The 23,642-nt window shown below is 40.9% G+C and overlaps 1 protein-coding gene across 15 annotated transcripts in view; it reads right to left on the bottom strand.

Moving 5' to 3' along the window:
- The window catches only part of ENOX1 (ecto-NOX disulfide-thiol exchanger 1), a 509,722-nt gene that overhangs the window by 28,731 nt on the left and 457,349 nt on the right, over positions 1-23,642 (bottom strand). For all 15 annotated transcript variants that reach the window (XM_084617813.1, XM_084617817.1, XM_084617814.1 and 12 more), the window contains 3 exons: positions 20,370-20,554; positions 7,267-7,374; positions 2,840-2,896 (listed from right to left, as the gene is read on the bottom strand). In XM_084617813.1, the coding sequence (XP_084473939.1) occupies positions 2,840-2,896; positions 7,267-7,374; positions 20,370-20,554 (350 nt within the window). The remainder of the gene's footprint in view (positions 1-2,839; positions 2,897-7,266; positions 7,375-20,369; positions 20,555-23,642) is intronic.

Genomic DNA, 23,642 nt, shown 5'->3' with positions numbered 1-23,642 from the left:
TATATACATTAGTTGTAAATACAGTTATAAGTAATCTCTCTGTTTCAAATAGTCCTATGTTAAAATGCACTAGGGAATGATTAGTGTGCATGAGCAAGATCTACCTAGACCAATTAATGTGTAACGTGTGCTTTAGAAATCACATCTCATAGCCCGCATTACTGCTCCATGTAGACAAGCCCTTAGGTACAAAAAAAAAAAAAACATTTCCAGGGTTTTCTGATGTTTACTGGACAAACACTGATTTAATTTTTATTTGTGTCAGGGTTGTTTTCTCTATGTTTATTGGTTAAAAGCTAAAATTGGAAGCCTAGTCATATTGTACTCTTTAAAGGGTTCTCAGTTCCTGTCCATCAACCATGTCCATTTCTGCAGCAAATAAATTTTCACTCTTTCTCTATTAGGTATCAAAATAAATTTATCTATTGCCATTTATATTTATGTTCCTGAATCTCTCTCTTATCCTAAGATGGAACAATTTTCTGAATTTGTGGATTGACAAGTGCAGTTGTCTAGTTTCCTTCTCCACCATTATTTTAGGAATGGCAGTGACTTCTTCCCTTAGGCGTTGGATCCTGGGACTGGCTCTGCACAGAGGAGGACCTTTGTGTTCATATAGATCCAACTTCAAGAGGGAGATCCTTGGGATGTAAATATTCACAATGCACCTCTTTACCCATCGATGCCCATTCACTGTCAGGTGCACATGGACATCAAGCAGAGAGAGAGAAGCAGAGCTGGCTGGAAAATGGAATTTCCCTTCTGAGGGGAATGCTGATATTTTGAAATATCCTTTCATCCCAAATCAGAACAAAAAGTCAAAATTTCAAAATTTACTTCGAACAAAAATTCTGAAATTACCTTGTCAACTGGGTGACTTGGGCCCTTTAAGAAGGAACAGGTCCAGTCCACCTGTGTCTCATTAGCAGCCTCTGGATAGGGCCAGATAGTGGGCAGCTGGTCCTGATAAAGAGCCAGAGTGGAACAGGAAACAGAGAGAGGAACCCGTGGCAGAGATTGCAGAGAGCAGGAGGCTCCTGCAAGAGACCTTCCTTGACCACGGGGAAGGGTTTGAGCCTGGAAGCCATAGTCATAGGGCTGAAGACTAAGCAGACTCTAGGGGAGTAGATCAAATCTCCAGGCACGTAGTGCTGAGAATGGCCTGCTAAAGTCGGGAAGAGCTGCAGAGAACAGAATTCAATGGAAATGGCAGGGAGAGAAGCCTGACAACAGAGTTTTGTTTTCAGTTTTATGACAGTAAGTTAGACCCTGGGAGAAGGGACACTGTTGGACCAGAGGTCTGCGTGGAGTTTATTAAGGACGCCTGAAGAGGAGAAACTGAGGCAAAGTGCTGGAGAGGAAGACCAGGCCACAGGGGTGCATGGGAGGTGGCTTCCCTGGTAACAAACCTTATTTAAATGTTTCATTTTGATGTTGTCAATTTGACTTTTGTTATATTATAATTAATATACAAGTCAAAACATTTTGACTATATTATACATAAGCTGACAAAAAACATTTTGATAATTTCCTGTAGAATTAAAATTAAATATATATGTTCCTGTAAAACATTTTGATTTTGTCAAATCAGTTTCCAACAGAAAAGTGTTCCATCAGAAAATTTTTTGACCCGCCCTTGTGTGAAAGCAACAGTGTTCAGGGCAACAGAAGTGACAATTTCAAGATTGTTAGCAAGCTAATGTAGTTCTTCCACATGAAAGCAAATTCTTCCAGGCTGCACAGATGCTGTGTGCAAACAGGAATTTTTGCTTTGTTGGCACACTTGAACAGTACTTAATGGTTTCTGTGCAGTGCTAGATTCTCAGAGCACCTATTGACCTCACTGCAGAATCAGACCATAATGAACAAGGTTCAAAGAACATTAAAAAAAGGAAGAAAAACACTTCTTCATTTAAATGTTATTTACTACATTTAGGGTCCGGGTCAGGTTTAATATAATTTTTAAAAACAAAATAGGTTTCCTACCTGTGCTACTACTCTCGATTATTAACACAAAAATGATTCAAAAAATAAATTACTTTTCAGTATTTAAGCTGTGAGCATTTTGCTCAGCTAGGACAAAGATATTCAGTTTCACCTGTTTCAAGTCTATTAATTTCATTTTCAGATTTTTACACAAAAGCAAATGGTGCAAAGTTTGGATTACAGGCAAGAGATTGGATCCTTCTTTAACCCACCCTACCCCTTGCCATTTTTCTAAGGACCTTTTTCCACTGGAATAATAAAGAGATAATGGAAGCTTTTCTATTGGTCTTGGATTTTATAAAATATGACCTGACAGAATGGCAGGGAGCAAAAGTCTGGTAGGGTTGGGGGAAAGGATTAGATTGGGGGCAAGGAACCTGGCGAGATTGGGACTGGAGGGGGGCACAGGAAGAGAGAAATTGTGATTGGTTGGAAAAAGGGATTGGGACTGGTACCTGGGGTGGGGAGGCTGGGACTGGTTCAGGAAGAATTCTGGGATTGGATGCCTGTGGGAGACTAGTGCTGGGAGCTGGTGAGAAAAATGGGGCGGGGGAGCGGAGAGAAGGGAAGAGCACTGGGCACCAGGACACTAAGGCAAAATATTATTCTTACAAAAATTGCCATGGTACCGTTAACATCCATGGAGAGCAGGCAGAACCTTAGCTGTTAACATTTCATCCAAATAACCCCACAACATACATTTTACAGAACTCAGTTTAACTACCTTGAAATGAAACTTGCTGGGATTTGAACTTGTAGCTGCAGGAAAAGTAGGCATTTTAAACCTGAGCTCTTAAACCAGTAAGCCATTCCATAACCTTTAATAATAGAATGTAAATAGAGCTGTACCTACATTTGCCTGAGATTCGTCATGGCCGTTGATCTCTGCTAACTCCTTGGCACTTTTTAACTGCAAAGTATAAAGAAAGAAACAAAACAAAAAAACAACAAAAACAAAACAAAATTAAAAAACCCAAAACCACACAAAGCACATTACTTGAGTATTTCACACAGTTATCTTTGATTTATTTGAAGTAGCATTTTATAAAGCTTCCAATGAGAAAAACAGATGGAGCATATAATTCTAATGAGTTTTTGCTCAAGCCATTTTGAAACCAACATATTTAAGGCTTGATAAGTTTAGGCAGGGGGGAGTAAGGAAAATAATAAGACTGGATCATTATTTTTTAAATAATAAGATTAGAAAACAGTTTCAAGGCATAAAAAGTGTACAAAATTGGCTCTCAGGAAGAATAAATGATTTCATTTCCCATTCTTGTTGCTATTAATTTAAGCTTTGCAATGTTTGCAAGTTGCCACTAGCTAAATAGTGTTGGCTTATGATTACTTTTGAATGATACATTCTGAGTTGTTTAAAATGTCAGAGTGCTCCTGTATATTGCTTTCTTGAGGAAGTACACAGATAACTGACATGGCTCCTGAGTATGATGGAGGAGGAAGAGATATGGAACTCATTTATTTAGTTATCGGGAGGAAGAACTGGAAAGATACTGCCAATTTCACTACAGGTGATCTGAAGCAAAACTTTTTTTTTCTTAAAGTAAATGAGATTTTTAATGGAAATTCAGGATTACTTCAGGGGAGATTATAAAATAATCACTATCCGAAGATTTAAGAAATTACCTAATGACGTTTTGGGCCAAATTTTCAAAGATATCTGCACATCCAATCTACAGATGAACCCACACAGACAGGTATGTGCCACCGCAACCTTCACATGCTTGCATGAACTGGGGATTTAAGATGAGCATGCAGAACAAAGCGCATTTGCACTTAGGTGTGTATACCTTTAAAAAAAATGTATGCCTTTATTCTAACCTATTCAAAATGAGAGTGGGGGAGTAAACAGCTCTTTCTGCTGTTTCAACCTGTTTTTACTAAGGAAGTAGCAGTTGTTATAAGAGTTATCTTTTCTGCCTAACACAAATGGTTTATTGTGTGAGAACAACCCTATAATTCTCGTAAAAATGGACACCAATATGCTTGAATCAGAACAGCTGCTATTTATAATTAGAGCAGTCCAATGCATTCCATATGAATGCGCCACCACTTCCATGAAATGATAAGCAACCAGGGCCAGTCTTAGGGAAAAACGGCACCCTGGGTGAACTTGCATTTTGGAACACCTTGCCCCCGCTGCCTCCCCATCCATCCTCCACATTGCCCCTGGTCCCCCACAGCTTCCCTGGACTCCCCACCCACCCTGGCCTCTGATGCCTCCGTGGACTCCCCAGCCATCCCCCCCATCACTCCTGGCCCCTGCTGCCTACACCAGAGCCCCCTCATTCCCCCCCATCGCCCTTGGCTCCCTCTGCCTCTCCATCCCCCACACGTGTAAGAGGTCAGAAGAGCAGGCTCTTGTCTGAAAGGGAGCTCAGCATGTTGTTTAAGATAACCTGCTCATTGCTCAAAATAAAAAGGGCAAGGGAGGTTAGCTAATTTCATATGTTTATTTACCTTCACCCCCGCCTTCTTCAGGTTCACCAAGTGCAGCCACCCTACAATCACTGGCTATTACCTGTGTGATGCGCAGCATGTATTCTACTGCTGACTTCAGATTCACCACTGAACCACACTCTCACTCTGCTAGAGATTGGAATCTGTCTCTAGGTAAATATGTATACTAGACTTTTCCCCCAAAAAACTTTCCACCCCATGACCACCATGGGTAAGTTTCATAGATGGTAACTCTAGTGTAGCCACAGCATTGGCAGTTGTGGCCATTTTCACCTCTGTGCCATCTGTTCTGAGCAAGGTTAGACAGCACAGAGGATAAAATGCTGATGCCTTGTCTATACTAGAACTCCCATCATTGCACTGCAGGTAGCGATAGTGGAAAACGTTAAGGAAAAACGCCTAGGTGCAGACACACCAAGAGTAATATCCCTTTTTTCCAATATTGTTTTTTTGTTCAAGATTGAATTATATTCTTATCTTATATCCTAAATGGCATAAAATAGTAACAGAAACCCTGGAAAAACATACAATATTGAAAAAAAAACAGGAGCTGCCCTACCCCAAAGGCAGGCTCTGTTGCTGTTCAATGGCAAATGTGGTTACCAGCAAAGAGCATGCTGATGCACTGCACTGAACTGGAGCCACCAATTGCCAAGGGGCTACCCTTCATGAATCTGAAAGGAAAGCAGAAGGGTTACAACCTTAGCCGTGCACTGACATGTCCATGGGTTTTTTTGGGAGTGGGGCATTTCTTCTACAGGATTATTCACATTCTACAGGTAATCCATGTGTAAAAATATACAGAATCTTTAAGAGTACAATCAAAGCTCAGCTGGATCAAAATTTTGCACTAAGAACCTTGGTTTCTGTGGCACTTCAGTACAACAGGCTGGAAATTCTGCCTCAGCTTTAAATTAACTTTTAAAAATAGCGGGTTTTGCTGAAAGTAATATAAAAATTTATAATACAATACAAGTGCACAGTCAACCTATGGAACTCCTTGCCTGAGGAGGTTGTGAAGGCTAGGACTATAACAGGGTTTAAAAGAAAACTGGGTAAATTCATGGAGGTTAAGTCCATTAATGGCTATTAGCCAGGATGGGTAAAGAATGGTGTCCCTAGCCTCTGTTTGTCAGAGGGTGGAGATGGATGGCAGGAGAGAGATCAGTTGATCATTACCTGTTAGGTTCACTCCCTCTGGGCACCTGGCATTGGCCACTGTCGGTAGACAGGCTACTGGGCTGGATGGACCTTTGGTCTGACCCAGTATGGCCATTCTTATGTTCTTAATCAATCCAGTAGCCCCTGTGCTTTTATTTTGATGTTAAATGTTCACATTTATTTGACTCTGCCCATGATTTTCAATATTCAGCATGTCACAGATATTTGCAATGAAAACACGTAGTTGCACTATGGTGGTTGTCAGATTGTAAGATCTTCCCGTATGTTTTATAACATTTTGAGTGCTATAATAAAAAATTTTTTAAAGAGTATTTTATAACGCTGTTGTTTGAATACTACTAACATATGTTAAAATTGTAGCCCTAAAATACCCTATATTTATGTTTCGTATATACTATATAGATCCTGCATGTCCCTTAGCCCATTTCTCATCTGAAGTTTTAGGTGCCAAAAAAGTTGTAATCAAATCCATTCTTCCTTATACCCTTTTGTCTAAGATGGCATTACATCAGTTCACATTTAGAAAGTTATCTTTGCAACCGTAAGCGCTAGAAATATCTTTTTAAGTGAAAACTTTATTTTGCAGAATCTGGATTGTCAGATTGTAAAGTATATTTGTGCCAAATGCATCTGACGACACACGTCCAATGTGCATAACTATAAAAACATACAAACATTCAAAAATTCAGAAGGATTTTTTAAAATTATGAAAACCATAGACTTTTTGAATCCTTGCCATCTAAACAATTTACATTCTACACTTCTGATTTTTTCCCCTAAGTTACATTAATCAATCAAAAAAGCAATCCACTGCCTACTTCAGCTAAGAACTATGGAGTTGTGACTACTGTCTCCACAATCAAGTTGTCGACACACAACATTTATTTGTATACTCTGTGTGTGTGGACAACACAGTATTTCATCTCCAGTACCACGCATACGGGCACAGATCTTCCCTTTGCTGTAAAACAATCCATCTTACCGTGCGCATTAGACAATATTTTCAAATACACTTATCAATGTCATACAGCACTTCAATATCAATGAAAGCAAAAAATGAAATGATCAGATTTGCAGAGGATATAAAAGGTTTGCTTCTCACCACAGTTAGATAAGTGCACTGATGCACTGGGGATTTTTTTTTTATGTCATCATGATTCAGTCCTTTGTATACATGTGTCTGCATGAATAATACAGGAGATGCTAAACTCATTTCCCCCACTACTAGTCTTAAAAGAAATGGCTGGCTTTTTTTGAAATATGTTTGCTTTGCTGGTATATTGAACTCTCCCAAAATTCATTTGTCTTCAGATAGAAAACATTCACACATCACTGGTATCAGTGTGGAGGAACATAACAGAAAATGTTATACAAAATGTGAGATTAAATATCTGATATTGCAAAACTGACAGGAGTTCAATTTCACTTTCAATTTCAGTTCCCCCAAACAATACTACCAATTAACTTCAACTAACCTTTGTAAATGCTCATTAGATCACACACAGGTCATATATTAATCACATTGACGTCAATGGCCAAACTTTCACTGATTTCAAAGGTGTAGGATCAGGCCCCCTGGTGTAGTCCTAAATAAGGATTATGCTCAATGAAAGCACTCACCTGCTCCTGAAGAACTTTAAGCCTGGCTTGTGTATGTGTTTGTTCTTCTTTTGCTTGCTCCAGTTCGGATTTTTTGTTATTTAATTCTTCCTGTATACTCAGCAATTGCTGGGTAGGTGAAAAGAGTGATTAGCACCATCAGAATCTGAGCAATCTTAAATATTGTAAATCCTCACTGCAAGCAACATTTTTCAAGTTATTTCTATATTTATTATTGTTACTAAGTCTGTTGTGTCTAAGTTGAACAAGATGTAAATTACTTCCATCTGCATTTCCTTCCACAGCAGTACTACACAAGGAATGCATTTGAAAATGTGCGGTTAAAGTATTTGTTACACTAAAGCACAAACACTTGGTAGAGTATATCATCCACAGAAGGACTGTCACATCCATCTGAACAACAACCTTATTTGTAGAAGTATATGCTGTGGTTTTAACAATACTAGGGTAAACACTACAGTGCATGCATAATTCACAAGCACAGCCCTTTACTCTAATTAGTCACTGGCCCAAAGCCATTTCATTCAACACAAAGCAATATTCTGGAAAGCATTTGCACTTAGTTGCCAAAAAGACTAAACATTTATTTTCTTCTCATGCTATGATGGTGATGTGTTATTAGATCAGCAAGACGGATGTCCTACAATCAATGTATCAGCCAAGAAAACTGCTGATATGATCTGTCAAAACACAAAACGATGACCAAAAGATTATTTTTATGCAGAGAATTTCTGAAATGTAGAGACTTTAAGGGCTTGGCTCCCCTCATCTTATCCAGTTATAAGTCATGAACAGCCATTGGGACTTGCCAGGAACTGGTCACTAGATTCAACTAATTCTGAAACTGGTTATGTATTTCGGAAAAGAGAGGACAAGTACTAGACCCTGCTGAAGAGCAGGAAAATACAATCAAGAGATTACAAACTGGTTTAGTATCTCTCCCTTTAGTAATCAAGCAAGGAAAATTTATTTGCTGTGCAAACATGGTACGTTGATTACTATTTTTTAAAAAGGTGGGTAAGTGAACAATTGCATTAGTAGCAAGAAACTTCAGTTATTGGTGTTATACATAGTAAACATTTAAGGCTTAATTTACCCAGGTGCTTAGTACCGATAACTCTTGGACTTCAGCTGATGCTGTGGGTGTTTAGCAGGCCCTTTTAGTGCATAAATTTTATATCATGTAGTTAGCAGTATTAAGCATCAAAGTTTCTTCTTCAATGCTATGTGAAGCCTGCTTTTAGAGATGTGTGGAAATGTCTGAAGCATCAAGGCTTGAGTAGCGATTGATACAGAATTTCTGATGTGGATGACTACCAGCTGGATGGATTAATTCAACGTTTTAAAGGTCTCTAACACTGCCATTACACACACACACACACACACACACACATACACACACACACACCATTTTCCAATTAATTGTGCTCAATTTCCAGGGTGATTCAGAAAATCCAGAGCATCGCATTCCATCAGACAATGTATAGCCACATGAAGCCAAACAAATAATCATTTATGAACTGGAATGTCCCATTTAGTAACATGCTAAATAGCTTACCCGTTTATACAAATTGGGCCACAACACATATCTAAACTGATTGACAAAATGTGCATATCAAGTGGAAGCAAATATCAAAAATGGTTTCAGTCCCACTGGTTCCTGGGCTAGACAGTCTACATAAACTTCTTCCTATGAACACTGCCAGACTTTTTAACCTCCAGTGGCATTGCTGTGTCACCACAGCTAGATGGAAGTAAATTTTAATAAATCACCTTTTTATATTTCAGATTAACAGCCGTGTTAGTCTGTATTCGCAAAAAGAAAAGGAGGACTTGTGGCACCTTAGAGACTAACCAATTTATTTGAGCATAAGCTTTCGTGAGGTGCCACAAGTACTCCTTTTCTTTTTATATTTGTGACTTCAATCCAAACTATAGCTAGGTTGCTTTAGTGCAGTGGTCCCCAAACTGTGGGTCACGTCCCCCTAGTGGGGCATGGAGGAATGTTCAAAGGGACATGGTGGGGCTCAGACCAGCCCCCATGGGTGGTGGTGATGGTGGTGAGGGAGTGCCATCCGGCCCCGCTCTTCCCCCAGCTCAGCTCCAGCCCCATCTCCCAGCCGCAGCTGCTGCCCTGGCTCCAGCTGTGACTCGACGGCCGGCTCCCAGCCCCCACTCTCACCCCTCAGCCCCCGTTTCTGGCCCCTGGCCCAGCCACGACTCCACTCCCGGCCAGGGCGGGATATGGACACATTCCATTACTGGGAAGCAGGGAGCCCGAGAGGAAAAGTTTGGACACCACAGCTTTAGTGGCTTCTCACTCCTAGGTTCTTTTGAAGCCTTGAAGCTATATATGTTTTAAGAATTATGAGCAGAAAATGCAGCTGGATCTGCTGTGTGGTCTGAGGCAGCTAATAAAGGTAGTGTAAACTTGATGCGGTGAGAACATGGAAAAGGTGAGCACCTAGTCAATCTGTACATCACTGTTATTAAATATACACATTCATTACAGCTACTTGGGAATTTTCTGTTGGAACATTTTTCTGTCAGAAAATGCCGATTCATTACAATTGACATGTTCTGCAGGGGCGTGTCAAAATTCCAATGAAAATCTGGCAGGTTTCTGACAGAGCCCTTCCTGCCAGCTTACCCACCCCTCTCGCTCCATCCTGCGAGTTGCTGGGGAGCCAGGACTTCCTGACTTCTCAGTAGCCTGCTTTGTGGACTGAGTGGCACCTGAGAGCCTAGAAGCCTTGGGAGCCCCAGCTTCCAGGCTTCTCGGTAGCTTGGTTCTCTGCCTGGCTGGCTTCCTGGGCTGCTTTCCTGGAAGATTTGTGGGTTGCCATCTTGTGAAGAATTGTCAGATTTCTTTTTCTTTTCTCTACAGAAAAAGAAATGTTCAAAATCTCAGAATTTTTCACAGAAAAATCTCACAAATTTTTCCGCCTGCCTGGGCCTGAGCGCGAAGCTGCTGCCTGCTTCTCAACCCTTCCAGGCTTCCCACGCAAACAGCTGATTTGCTGGAAACTGGGGCGGGGGGGGAGAGGAGAGAAGCAGAGCGGGGCGGCGCGTTCAGGGGAGGGGGCAGAGGTGGAGGGGAGGTGAGCTGGGGCTAAGCGCGGGGCGGGGAGCTGCCGGTGGGTGCTCTGCACCCACCAAATTTTCCCCGTGGGTGCTCCAGCCCCGGAGCACCCACGGAGTTGGTGCCTAAGGTGCCACTTTTGGCCGGCTGTTAAATTTAGAAGCCCTTTTAGAACCAGTTGTCCCTCATGGGACAACCTCGTGGGACAACCAGTTCTTAAAGGGCTTCTAAATTTAACAACTGGTTCCAGTGAACCAGTGCGAACCGGCTCCAGCTCACAACTGGGCACCGGGGTCCAGGAGGGACTCGGGGCCCAGCGGCAAGCGGGACACCAGCCTGTAGAAGGCTGGAAACGCTAATTCCCTGGACGACCATCAGGAGGTGCCGCAGGGGTGAGTCGCACCCCACTACAGAGCCCTTTACTAAATATTTGTTCCCCATGTAGCTGCTCACAGACTATAATCAAGTGCTTTTAGCACAGCCACCAAAGTGCTCGCTCATTTGTTCAACTATCAACTCCCTCCGACCACTTTATCTACAGTGTGAACATTTACTGAAGAGGACCCAGTTTTCCATAACTTTAATACAGCTCCTGCATTCTCTTCAATCAGCAATTCTGCAATTTTTTCAGTGAAAGTGGTCAGCCTTTTACGGACAAGATCTATTTGTTCTAAATCCATGACATGTATTGCTCATGGCTCTGTTATACCTTAGATGTTTGCAGAGGTTTATCCTCTACGAGTCACTGGTTTGAAAGCTGCACAGGTCTATACTGAACAAAAATAATCATCCACAGATGGAGGGGCAGCAATAGCTCAGTGGTTTGAGCATTGGCCTGCTAAACCGAGGGTTGTGAGCTGAATCCTTGAGGGGGCCATTTAGGGATCTGGGGCAAAAATAAGGGACAGTACTTGGTCTGGTCCTGTTTTGAGTAGGGGGTTGGACTAGATGACCTCCTGAGGTCCCTTCCAACCCTGATATTCTATGATTTGGTAATCTATGAAAGATGAACTTCTGGAATAGGTCCAGGTCATCTGAGGAGCTCTTGCCTCCAGCCAGTCTGCTCTCCAGGAGCCAAAGACTAGAGGTCCAGTCTGATACTAACTGTATTGTGTTTTCCCTTTTTAAGCTCCTCCCTCCAAGACTGACCTCTCTCACAGCTGGGGTTGGACGGGGCCAACTGAGCCCACATAAACTCATTAATCCTGTGTGTCCCAATGTGAGATTTGTATACCACCATCACAAGGAGTTTGCTTACATTACCACTGACTCTCCTGTATCTGCTTTATACATAATTAGAAATTTTCAATCTCCAGGGCTATTAATCTCAAATCATTCATGAGGACTAAAATAGCTGTTATCAAAGCAAACAGGCATATTATAAAAGGTAGCTTTTTTTTTTAAAACACATTCCCTATCTCCAATGCAGGCCTACCTCTTGGTGCATATTACTGTACTATATGCTGTCCTGCTGCCACCAGTAAAGTTCAGTATCACCCAGACTGCACAGATCTCAAAAGTGCAGACAGAAAATTACCATCCTAAACCAATCTTCTCTTTTCATGAAACATTAAATATAGAAGGCATTCTAGAAGCCAGCTGAATTACTCAGGCTGTGTGCAATGTGGTGCCAGCCTGGCTGGAAATGCTAACATCCATACAAAACAGAATACCCCCCAAACATATAAAAATCCCCAAAGGAAAAGCAATAGCTTTCTGTTTATGATCATCACATAGCCACTGAATACTTCCCCAAGACCTGCATTTACCAAAAGAAATGCTGTGTGTATAAATTTAATATATATTACATACATGCATATACACATATGTGCATAAGTATACACCCCACCCCCGAAGAACAACGGACAAACCTTCCCTAGTGAACAGCTCCACCATGAAAACATTGTTTATAACCAGCTATCTAAATAGCCCAACAAGCACATTCTAGAAATAGACCATAAGACCTTAGGTCATATTTCAGACTGCAAGGTTTTTAGGATATTAAAAAAGAACCCCAGCAATTCCAATATATTTAGCTGTTATACCATGCTTCTACTGTTGCTCTTTTGGTCACAATTTTGTTTAGTGCTGCTGGAAATGAAGCACAAAATGATCATAATAATTTAACTTTACTAAAAAGTAAAGTACATTACACTTGCTGTAATGAACATCTCTGAGGAAGTAGCCAAGTTTGTTATAACAAGGTATTCATTACAGCATACCTTGTCCACTCAGTTACCTGGAAGGGGATATGAGATCTCCTCCCAGTCTCTGGAATGGCTGTGGCATATCCACTGAGGAGGATTTGCAGCACACCAGTTAAATTAGACTACCAGACATCAGAGGGTGACAGTTTTCAGTCACTAACAACATAGGACCTGATCTAGCAACCTTTGCTCATGCATGAATGGAACTATTTCCCCTGGGGCAGACTTGAATCAGAGACCTAGTGGTGGAAGTCTCCCTATCTCATTATGAATTCCATTAGCCATCCAGGCTAGCAATTCCTTTTTTTAAAAGCAAAACCCAGTCAAGTCAATCAAAACTTTATTCTACACAAATAAAGAGAATTTAAAATCTTCAAAATGGAAAAGGACAAAAATCAGCAAGGGTAAATGTGTTTCAAGCTCCTTTGAGGCTTTTTACAAACAATGGAAGAAAAGAAGAATGTAACCATTTCTTGGCAGAATTCTCGTTAGGTTAAAGAAAAAAATGAAGCAGAATGAAGGAACACACACACACACACACACACTTTGCAGCCATCAAACCCATTAGCTCTATGGATTAGTTACAATATTAAGTTTGTACACTACTAAATCAGGATTTCATATCATAAATGGCCAGTGCACGGCAGCCTTGAACAATGGGAGTGCAACTTCCCAGCTGAGCAAATATGCATTAGTAACAAGACACTGATGAGACCAGACAAATCACCAAGGAAACAAGAAAATGTGAAAGACAAGTCAAAGGAGCTGGCAGCACGTGCTTTAGAAATGAGTTATAAATGAAGCTAGCCACACTGCAGCATTTATATTAACATACGACCAGGCCTAATATGAGACTGGACAAATTAAAAAGGTAATTAATGAATTTTTAAAAATTACAGTGAAGGGAAATGCAGCATATCAGTTAGGCGAAGGGTATGGCACTTACCTCTCTTGTTCCCCAGGCCTGCCCACTTTACAGAATACATTAGGATCTCACTATCTGGGAGGCTGATGGGATTTGTAATGGAAGAAGGATCTAAATCCTGACCTGGCGGACGGGCACTGTGCTGATTAAGAGCCCTGTGCATTTGCTGCTACTGGCTCCAGCTGGCCAGGGCTCCACCCTGAGCAGTGAACCTGGCTGGTCTTGTAACCAGGAACAAAGTGCACACTCACCTGGTAGCAGCATGAATGTTAATCAATTGTTCTTTATTTGGGGTGGGACAAGCATGCCCCCATAGGTAAAGGCATTAGGCAGGCTTACCTCTTGGTGCATATTACTGTACTATATGCCGTCCTGCTGCCACCTTGAGTGTGAAGTCTCAATGCTGCACAGCAGAGGGCAGGGCTGAGCCCAAGACAGGCAGACACATATAGAATGAGACATTCATCAGGCTTCAATTTCATACATTTGTTTTGTACTTAGAAGGGATGACAATTTCATTCTATAAAAGTAGAGCACTGAATGGTACAAGTATGTCTATTTCTCCATGTGACCACAAATTGCATGAAACCACTTCTTCATAACCATAGCATCCTCATATTTAACAAACCCACTTAGATTTTAGATTTTCTTTTTCTTTTTCAAAGAGAAATATTTGATTGATCTTTAAAGCAAAGTTAAAAAAAAAACTTACACATTGAGGCTAGAGAAAGTACATAGATTAGCAGAAAGCCTTGAAGTTGGTCTAGATAAAAATTACTGGTCTACTGTAAAAAGAAAAGGAGTACTTGTGGCACCTTAGAGACTAACAAATTTATTTGAGCATAAGTTTTCAGGAGCTACAGCTCTATCAGGTGCCACAAGTACTCCTTTTCTTTTTGCAGATACAGACTAACACAGCTGCTACTCTGAAAACTGGTCTACTCTACTTTGCAAAGGTTCATGTTTTGAGCTGACTCAAATTTGCCATGAATTTCAATTTTACCATTCATCTTTAAAGAAATAAGTATTCACCACTAAGGCTGGGATTTTCAAAAGTGCTCAGCGCTAGCCTAACTTTGCTTCCGTTGACTTCATGGGAGCAGAATTAGGCCAACATCAAATGCTTTTGAAAATTCCACGCTAAAGCTAAGAGTAATATAACCAGCGGGAGAAGTCTAGTGTTTAAGGATTTCCTGCAAGAGGGCTAGACTATAATCTTCATGTAGACATCAGTCAGTGTGCTTTCTACTAGGATGTCTACCTTAGGCTTTTTTTCCCCTAAAATTTCATACCGCTGCTGTTACCACTTCAGCTCCATCACTGGTGGCAGCTGTCGGGGTACAAAGGCAGTTCAACCATGTATAATCTCAGAACAGATCTAGATGACCTGGTAGTTAAAACCTCAGTGGGGCCTTATTTACACTAAGACTTCCATTGCTGCTACCACTTGTGGAGCTGAACTCGTGATAGCTACGGGAGGAAATTTTAGGGGGAAATGCCCGCAGTAAACAATGCCTTAGGTAGGGGTTGCCACATTTGGAGGAAAACTCCAGTCTCCCATTCTGAGATAAACTAAATCATTGTCATGTAAACCTATTGGTGCACTTTATTAATTATTATTTAAGTATGAACAGCAGCAGGTAGGTATTTGATGGCAAGCCTAATGGGATGTGAAATTCAAAGCGTAAAGGAAAGAGTGCTTAAGCATCCTTTGGCCTGACCTACACCTAAAACTTAGGTTGACCTAGCGATGTCACTCAAGGCTGTGAAAAATTTCACACACTGTGCGATGCAGTTAGGTGGCTCTAACACCCACTGTATATGTAGCTAGGTTGACAGAAGAAATGTTCCATTGACCTAGCGACTTCCTTCTGAGAGGGTGAATTTACTACAGTGACGGAAAAACCCCTTCTGTTGTTGTAGTAAGTACAGTATCTACACTACAGTGGCATAGCTGCAGTGCTGCATCTGTACAGATGTCATGCTTGTAGAACAGACATACTGTTACTGAGCCACTTCCTCCCCCTTCCCAGAAACAGGGCTACTTGTTTTCAGAATTCAAATGTCATTCAGTAATGCCAGGTTCTTGCTACTGCTGTTGCTCTTTGTAAATTTATAGATCAAATTAAGATTCATACTCTGGAAAGCAACAAAAATACTTTCAACTTAATCACTCTAGTATATTTATTCAGCAGGTAAAAAGTGAATATAAGGGTGATATTTTTTCCTCTCATTTACTCTCCTCTCTAATACTGCATTTTCAGAAGAAACAGGTTAATCTTGAGCATGTGTATGCTGGGCGACATGTTGAGTAAATGTTTGGTGAGTACGGAGTGGAAGGATGAAATAGAATAAATAAGCCCTTCTGTAGTTAGGATATACTAATGAATATAACCCACAACGAGCCCCATCCACCTGACTATGCTATGAATCTTAGCATTCATCTGCTGCCGGAACATTCACGCTTAAGGATGAATGGGTTGTTATAGTGGTCATGACAGCCCTGGATTTTGTGATTTTCAGGCTTTTACAAAAGTATCTGTGACTTTTGGCATTTGGGAAAGTTTGCTTGTGAGTGAATGGAATGGATGTGATAGGAAAATCTTCTTTGAGACCTTGAGACCTGTAGCGCTAAACACTGATTGAGGTTCATGGGAGTTTAGACAGTAGATCAGCCACAAGGAAGAAGTAAAGAAAAAGGTCCCACATAGATCCATCCTACAAGTTACTGAACTCCCTGTGAAGAAATATGCTCTCAGCCCTCGCCCACTGAAGTCAATGGGATCATGCTGATACACGATTTGCCCACCACCTCTATGTAAAAGATAATGTTTTTCATTCCAACTATGACAGAGTCTGGCTTACGTAATTTAATTCTCAGAGGGCAACATCTAGCAGAATAGTGAGGACTTTTCAAAAGTGCTCAGCATTGGCCTAACATGGCTCCCATTAAAGTGAATGGTCAAACTCCAATGCACTCCAGCAAAGTTAGGTGAATGCTGAGTGCTTTTGAAAATCTCACCAATGGTTATTACTATTTGCTAAATAATGATGGCATCCTTTATGATATTTGAAATGCAGATAATGACATGGTCCATAATCAACCAATTTACAGAGTAGGGCCTAGTTCCTCTAAAGTATTTAGGTATCTAACTTCCATTGATTTCATATGAATATCTTTGAGGAAGAGCCTGAAACCTGACAAGTGTTGGGCACCTCCAGCTCCCAGTGACTTCAGTGGGAGATGCAGGATGCTCAGCAAAACAACGCAAAGGCCATGACAACTAGAGGACAGTTCTGTCTAAGACCTGGGTTCAAACTGGCCATTTGTTATCACAGAACTTGCACTGTATGAATTGTTTGCATTGTAAATAGCAGAACAAAGGTTCTTTTGCAGGCTAATCCTTTCCCTCTTAATATTTTTAACAATGTTTTTGTGACATTTCCTTTGTTCAGTATGACTTTTCTGTGACTCTTCCTAAAGATGGCCAAGTCAAATCCTCGCTCCTGTTCTTCATAAGTCTCAACTGAAATAATGTTACCAAGGTAGTGTGAGGACACAGCAAAAGGTCCACACAATAGTATAGTCTACAGGCCAATACTGTTAATACTCTGATAAATAATTCTCTAAGGAATTCATAAAGTCACCTGGTATGCATTAAAAATTAATCAAAATGAACTTCAGCATCGCTCAGAATATATGTCATCTATAATCTCTATATGGTAAAAATCCATGTCCTGTTGTCTGGGCATTTTCAGTCATTTCACACTAGGGAGGCAAGATTCAAATATACTTAGCATTGAGTGATTAACATTAGATCCTAAAGTATCTAACCTGTTCCCCCAAAACGACACTGGAATTACATTCTGAAAGCAAAATCTCTCTGATCACAGAGTTTCCTTACATTGATTCCAGCGGTGAGATGCTCAAATACAGAGCAATTTGAAAAGGTATATATTTTGTATGTGTGTCCCCGTATAGCAGTGGTTCCCAAACTTGGAACGCCGCTTGTGCAGGGAAGCCCCTGGTGGGCCCGGCCGGTTTGTTTACCTGCCATGTCTGCAGGTTCAGGCAATCATGGCTCCCACTTCCTGCGGTTTGCTGTGCCAGGCCAATGGGGGCTGCGGGAAGTGGCGCGGGCCGAGGGACATACTGGCCACCAAACAAGCAGTGTCCCAAGTTTGGGAACCACTGCTATATAGAAATACATGGAAGCTAACACCACCTATACAGAAGTGACAAGTTAATTCAATTTCCATCTTCAAATCAGGTACAGTGTACCTCATTTGTTACCATGGATACAAGACATTATTTCCATTTGTTTGAGACCTCATAGTGGGTATGAAATTAAATGGTGACACAAATTCATGGAGGAAGTTAACTCAAAAACACATAACTTCAATGCCTGAGCTGCTATTACACATTTTTCGACAACATAAATTGCTAGATTGCTATGACTGCCTATATGGTATACTTCATGAGCAAATATCTATGTGATTTTGCTGATAATGCTTTTGAGCAACAGAAGTGGTGAGAGAAGAGAAAATAATCACTCATTTCATCAGTCCTGTAAGTGTGCAAAAGAAACCTGAAAAATCACCAGATAATTGGAGTGCATTAAAAATACATCAGTGTTGCATTATTTGCTACTGTTTGGCACCAAGTCTGTGCACAGAAAATTCCTTGACGCTCAAAATGCATCCATTTTCTCAGCCAGACCTGCTCTTCAACTGCAGCTCAAATCAATTATTCTTTAGTTTTCGAAGTGAGAGGGAGGAAGGGGTTTGCGGTTGCAGGGGAGTGGGTGTGAATGGAAAGGAAGGATGAGGAACTGTTTTTTTTAATGTGTAGGTAGGGCTCAGGAACTCGGTGGAAACCAGTTCATCTTGTCTTAAATTAAATATAATATATACACAACAAGATAAAAGGGAATGAGAGAGGTCTTCTTGTTAAACCATTACCAGCCAAGACCTGGATGTGTGTTTAATATTTCATATAGAGCCTGATTTTCATAGGTGCTGTACACATGCTGTGCTGATGGATTTCAATTGAAGCTGTCAATCTTCAGTATTTCCGAAAACCAAACTCAGATTTCATAGGTTCTACCTAAATGAGAGGCCAATTTCTAAATATTCCTGGATGAATCACAGGAAAAGTGTAAATGTCGTGGCGTGTCACAAGTGCTACTAACAACCCAAACACATCTACTCAAACCCATTACAATCATCCGCAAAAGTGACCCAACCCAGCTCCATTCAGCTGTTGAACCTGCTAACAACTTCCCAACAAGACTCCTCATCTCTGCAATCCTCAGCATATCCTCAAATTGGCTTAACTACAGCCCCTTTTCCAACTTCTTGAACCTTTTGTAATCCTCCCCCATAGGAAGTTGGTTGGCTTGATCCCAGATGTCAAACTAGCAAAAATTCAAAAACTCACAGCAAAATGTCAAGGATTTAAAAAACCACGGAGGACGGGAAACTACAGTTGGTGTGACACAGATAGATAGTGGATAATAAACGGTGGGTTTTCTCTTAACACGCTTGGTTAACAATATTGGTATCTGGCTGAAGTTTCAATCCTAATTCAATTAAAATTCCAGGGCCTGATTCTCTTTTGCCCTTGCAACACAGGTGACAATCTAAACCAGTGCCTAGTGAGTGTAAAAACACGACCACTTTGGTTTGGTAGCATTTTATACACATTTGTACTGGTGTGAATGGCTACACAAAGTGCAAGGCAACAGAGGACAGACACTAAGGCTCAGATTTAGCAAAGCATGTGTTCAGGTGCTTAACTTTAATGAAGTCAGCAATACTTAAGCGTGTGCTTAAGTAAGGATGAGATTATTCATATGCTTAAAGCGTGTGCTTAGGTGCTTTGAGGCCTAAGGCACTTTAGCATCATATTTGAAGAGCAACTAATGCCTAATTTGTTAGTTCTCATATATTTTATTAAGAAATTACTCACTTAGGCCACAAATTCTCCCAATGTTGTAAAAGAAAGATGAGGGATCTGGGTGTTCATGTACAGATCTGTACTGAAGCTCACTCCTGGTCAGAAGGCAGAAGTCTGGGACCCCACAATGACTACTAACTGCAATGTCACAGAGAGGGGATTTATGACTTCCAATGATAATAACAGAAGTGGGAGCTGATTAACTGTTTGGAAACAGAAGGATCCTTAGAAATAAAGGGTCAATCTATGGCTTTAAGTCACTGGCCACAGTAGAAGGAAAGTGGAGGTGTACTACACCAGCAGCAGCTTCTGGCGACATTATGTTTGACTCAGTCACAATGGGCCAGGTCCTCAGCTAGTGTAAATCAATCTAGCGCCACTGACTTCAGTGGTGGTATGTCAATTTATACTTGCTGAGGAGATGGACAAGTGTCTTTAGAAGTGTCATGGGAGCACAGGCCACAGCAGCCCTTGCTACAGCCTTTGCAGTGGTACTGTGTGTTCTCTCCCCTCGCGCACTGCACAGCTCTGATGCTGTTTAAGGCTGCTGGCGCTATGACCCATACCTGACCTGCGGCCTTTGGGGCACTGGCCATGCTAGGTTGGAAAAGGCTTCTTAAACCTGCTGTTTTCTTGCAGAGCTAGGCCAACCCACGCTGCAATCGCATGTCAGACTGCAGTGTAGACATCCCCTTTGTCAGCAGGTCTTTAATCCCTGTGGCCTGATGCTGCCGTCTGTATACACCCAAAACAGCCTGCAGAAATCAACAGGCATTTGAGTATGCAAAGAAATCATGGTCAGGCCCCTTACCATCTTAAAAAAACTGATTTTAGCACTGCAGAAATTTGCAGTGATTTTTTTCCTAACAAAAAATACCCCTTTTGCATATACATTATTGGGAAAAGGCATTAAAAATTGACTCATGTTACCTGCTGCATGCCTTGCATAGTCTGCTGCAGAAATTGCAACTGTTGGTCCTTTGTGAGACTTTCTTCTGTCCTAAAGAGTTGTCCTTTCTCTTGTTTTAGAAGCTCCACCTCATTTCTGTAAGCATCCAGCTGCCATCGGAGGCTGTCATTCTCTTCCTTCAGTGCATAAGCTTGGGCTGTTAGAGCTATGAGAAAATGAACATTCAAAAAAAAATCCAATATGATGACTTATTTGCTGGCAGATAACATAGGGCATTGTTCAGACAAAAGGGGATGCAGCATAAATCTATACAAGGTAAACACTCGACTCTTAAGTTTGGTCTAGAGAAATTAAACTGGTGAAAGCCTTAAGAATATTTGTAGAACATTTTGGGTATGTCTACACAGCACACTAAGCCCAAGCTCTGACTCAGGTTCATGCCCAAGCGCCCCTTCCATCCATACAGAAATGAGGCTGACTCGGGTCAGGAAACCCTCTTGACTGGGGCCTACGGACCCTGCAGGGTGGAGGGTCAGAGCCTGAGTCCCTCTGTGATGTGGGTCAGAGCCCAGGCACTTCGTAGTGTGGATGCAGCTCGAGTCTGAGTCGCCACTCTCGGGTCTGAAGAGTCCAGCACACACAAGAACTTCTCAAATGGTCTGCTAATAGTTTACAAAGAGTCTAATAGTTCGTTAGAAATAGCAGGACTAAAACTGTCACAGCTTCATAGGTTCAATTTCAACTGGTTTGGTGCAAGAGTGAACACAGACAAGCTGAAATGGTTCAACTAGTCCTCCCTATTAATGCCCCACAGTACACTAAGGGCTTGTCTACAGGGGGACACTCAGGAAAGTTCATCCAAATTAAAGTGAGTTAGTTAAATTGCATTTAACTCCTGTGTGGAAAACTCTTATTCAGAATCAAAATGTCCTAAATTTGATTTATCTTAATTCACTTTCCTGAGCATTTCTGTTTAGTCAAGCCCTAAGTGGCCTTGTGACATTTTCCAGGATGCACTACTTCTAGGAGCTAGCTGTGAATTGTTAGACAAAAGGAATTGCAAATGAAATTGTTTAGGACAGCACAAGTGTGAATATGGGGCAAAATAAACCAGTTTGGTATGACTAGTGTGGAGACACTTAATTGTTTACACTTAATCTGGTTCAGTAACAAATGGTTCAGTTCTTTAGTGCAGACAAGGCCTTATATAAATATCCTAAAGCAGGATTTCTTGACATGGAGGTAGGGACCCGCATGGGCAATTGCAAATAGGTGTCAGGGGGTCATGACAACCTTGCCTTTCTGATATTGCTAAATGGGAGGACAGATGTGTAATGGCTGGGAGAAGAGTGCTGACGGGAAGGAGAGAAGTTGAGAACCACTGCCCAAGAGAAATGTCCTAAGAGAGACTTCAGAAAATGACCTATTACTGACAACAGATGTCAGCAATAATTCTCTTCCAACCCCACCACCTCAAACTAGTGTTGAAAACGGTTTAGCTGTGAATGAATTTTTGACCCTGATTCTGAAACTGTGCTACAGCCCTGACTTAACACGGAGTCATTCATTTTTTTCTGCAAGGGAGGTATCTACTCTTGACAGTTTCCTACCTGTGTCTCAGCAATGGTGCAGTCATACTGGTACAACTGATAGCATAAGCTGCAGTGGAGCTGAGATGCATGCATTTTGCTACCGAGTCACATATGGAGGTAAAAATGTCTGCTGAGCTCCACTAGAGAATCACCATTTCTGAAAACGGGCACAACATTTCTGAGTGTGGGAGGGCATAATGGTGAAAACAGTTTTGTTCTGTGTACATTAGCAGTTAATCATTTGACAGGGGCATAGTCAACAAGAGGTTATTTCCTAGTGAGATGAGGCCATAAATTGTTTCAATCACTCTTCATAGACTGGCTGCTAAATTTAGACATAGATATCAGTTTCTTCCCTAAAACCTAGTGAAAGGCAAAATTCTTAAGTTCTTCAATTGGCAAAACTCTATTGACTTCACAGCTTTTGCCCAGCAATGTTATAGAAACTGACGTGACTGTTTAATATTTATACTATGGTAGCACCCAGAGGTTCCAGTCAGGATTAAGGCCCTGTTATGCTAGGGAGTTTTGGCTAAGTAAAGCTTTTTGGATTTGGTCCCAAGAGAGAGGAAATGTGGAAACTCCACTCCTGCCTCCCTGAGAATTCCCTGGTTACGAGGAATCATTTAGACAGGGAAATGATGTCATAGAGCAAAATTATATAAAATACAAATGCTAAAAAAACACCCCCCCAAACAACAACCCAAAAAAAACCCCAAACAACAACCAACCTTGGCACTACAAGAACATTACTACATTTGCCGCACTGAAAGATACTGAAGTCATTTCCTTAGGAAGCTCGATTTGGCCCCTTTTCAATTTAGAATGGCATTTTTATTATCATAACTGATAGCAGGTGTTTGTGGAGAAATCGATTAGTATGCAGGGATGGAAATTACATTTGCCAAATGAATTGCACAGTCTGCAATATAAGCCTAAATTTGTATAGCAAAATGTGGAAGGCTATAAAGCATATACCAAGAACACTATTTAAATAAATTATCTGAGCATAAATATACATAAGGAAATGTGACAGCCATTATTTCAGCGATACTATTAACGTCCTGGAGAAGAACTTTACTCTTGGCAGTTCTTATACTTGGCAGCAACAATGGTCATTTGGCTTAGCAAAGTATGATGCAGTACTGTCTTCATTTTTGAACTGTGATATCACTATGCAATAGCTGTAATTAAAAAAAAAACCCTCCAAAATTCTATCTGCATTTTGTAACAGGAGCACAAATCTGATTAAATGATTTCAAGCTTGATATTACAGAATTTTTAATGGCGATCGACAGTAACAATATGGTTACTTTCCAGAGAATAAGAAATGATATATTAACACCACTTAACTTCAGGCCTCTCTTGAACAGACCTTACTGTATAAAGAGTCTCTTGTATCCTGCGTAATCGCACATAACATGAGTCAAAATCTTTGTCAAACTAGTTTGTTGCCTGAACAGGAGATCTCAATACATCATTAGCAATAAAAATACTTTACTTTTGACAGGACAAACCTTTCTTTGACCCAATTAATTTCTATTATTTTTCAAACAATACAAATATCTTATTGCAAATATAGTGTAGTCATTAAAATACACCTATAGGTTCATTGTTGCATCTAATTTGGCTCCTCCACAGCATCTCTCTGGAAGATTTAGCTGCAGCTACAGTATTGTTATATCAAATTAAATTGTTTTG

Source organism: Lepidochelys olivacea (genome assembly GCF_965140295.1).
Source record: "Lepidochelys olivacea isolate rLepOli2 genome assembly, chromosome: 1".
In the NCBI taxonomy this organism is placed as follows: domain Eukaryota; kingdom Metazoa; phylum Chordata; order Testudines; family Cheloniidae; genus Lepidochelys; species Lepidochelys olivacea.
This window is presented reverse-complemented; position numbering and strand designations above follow the sequence as displayed.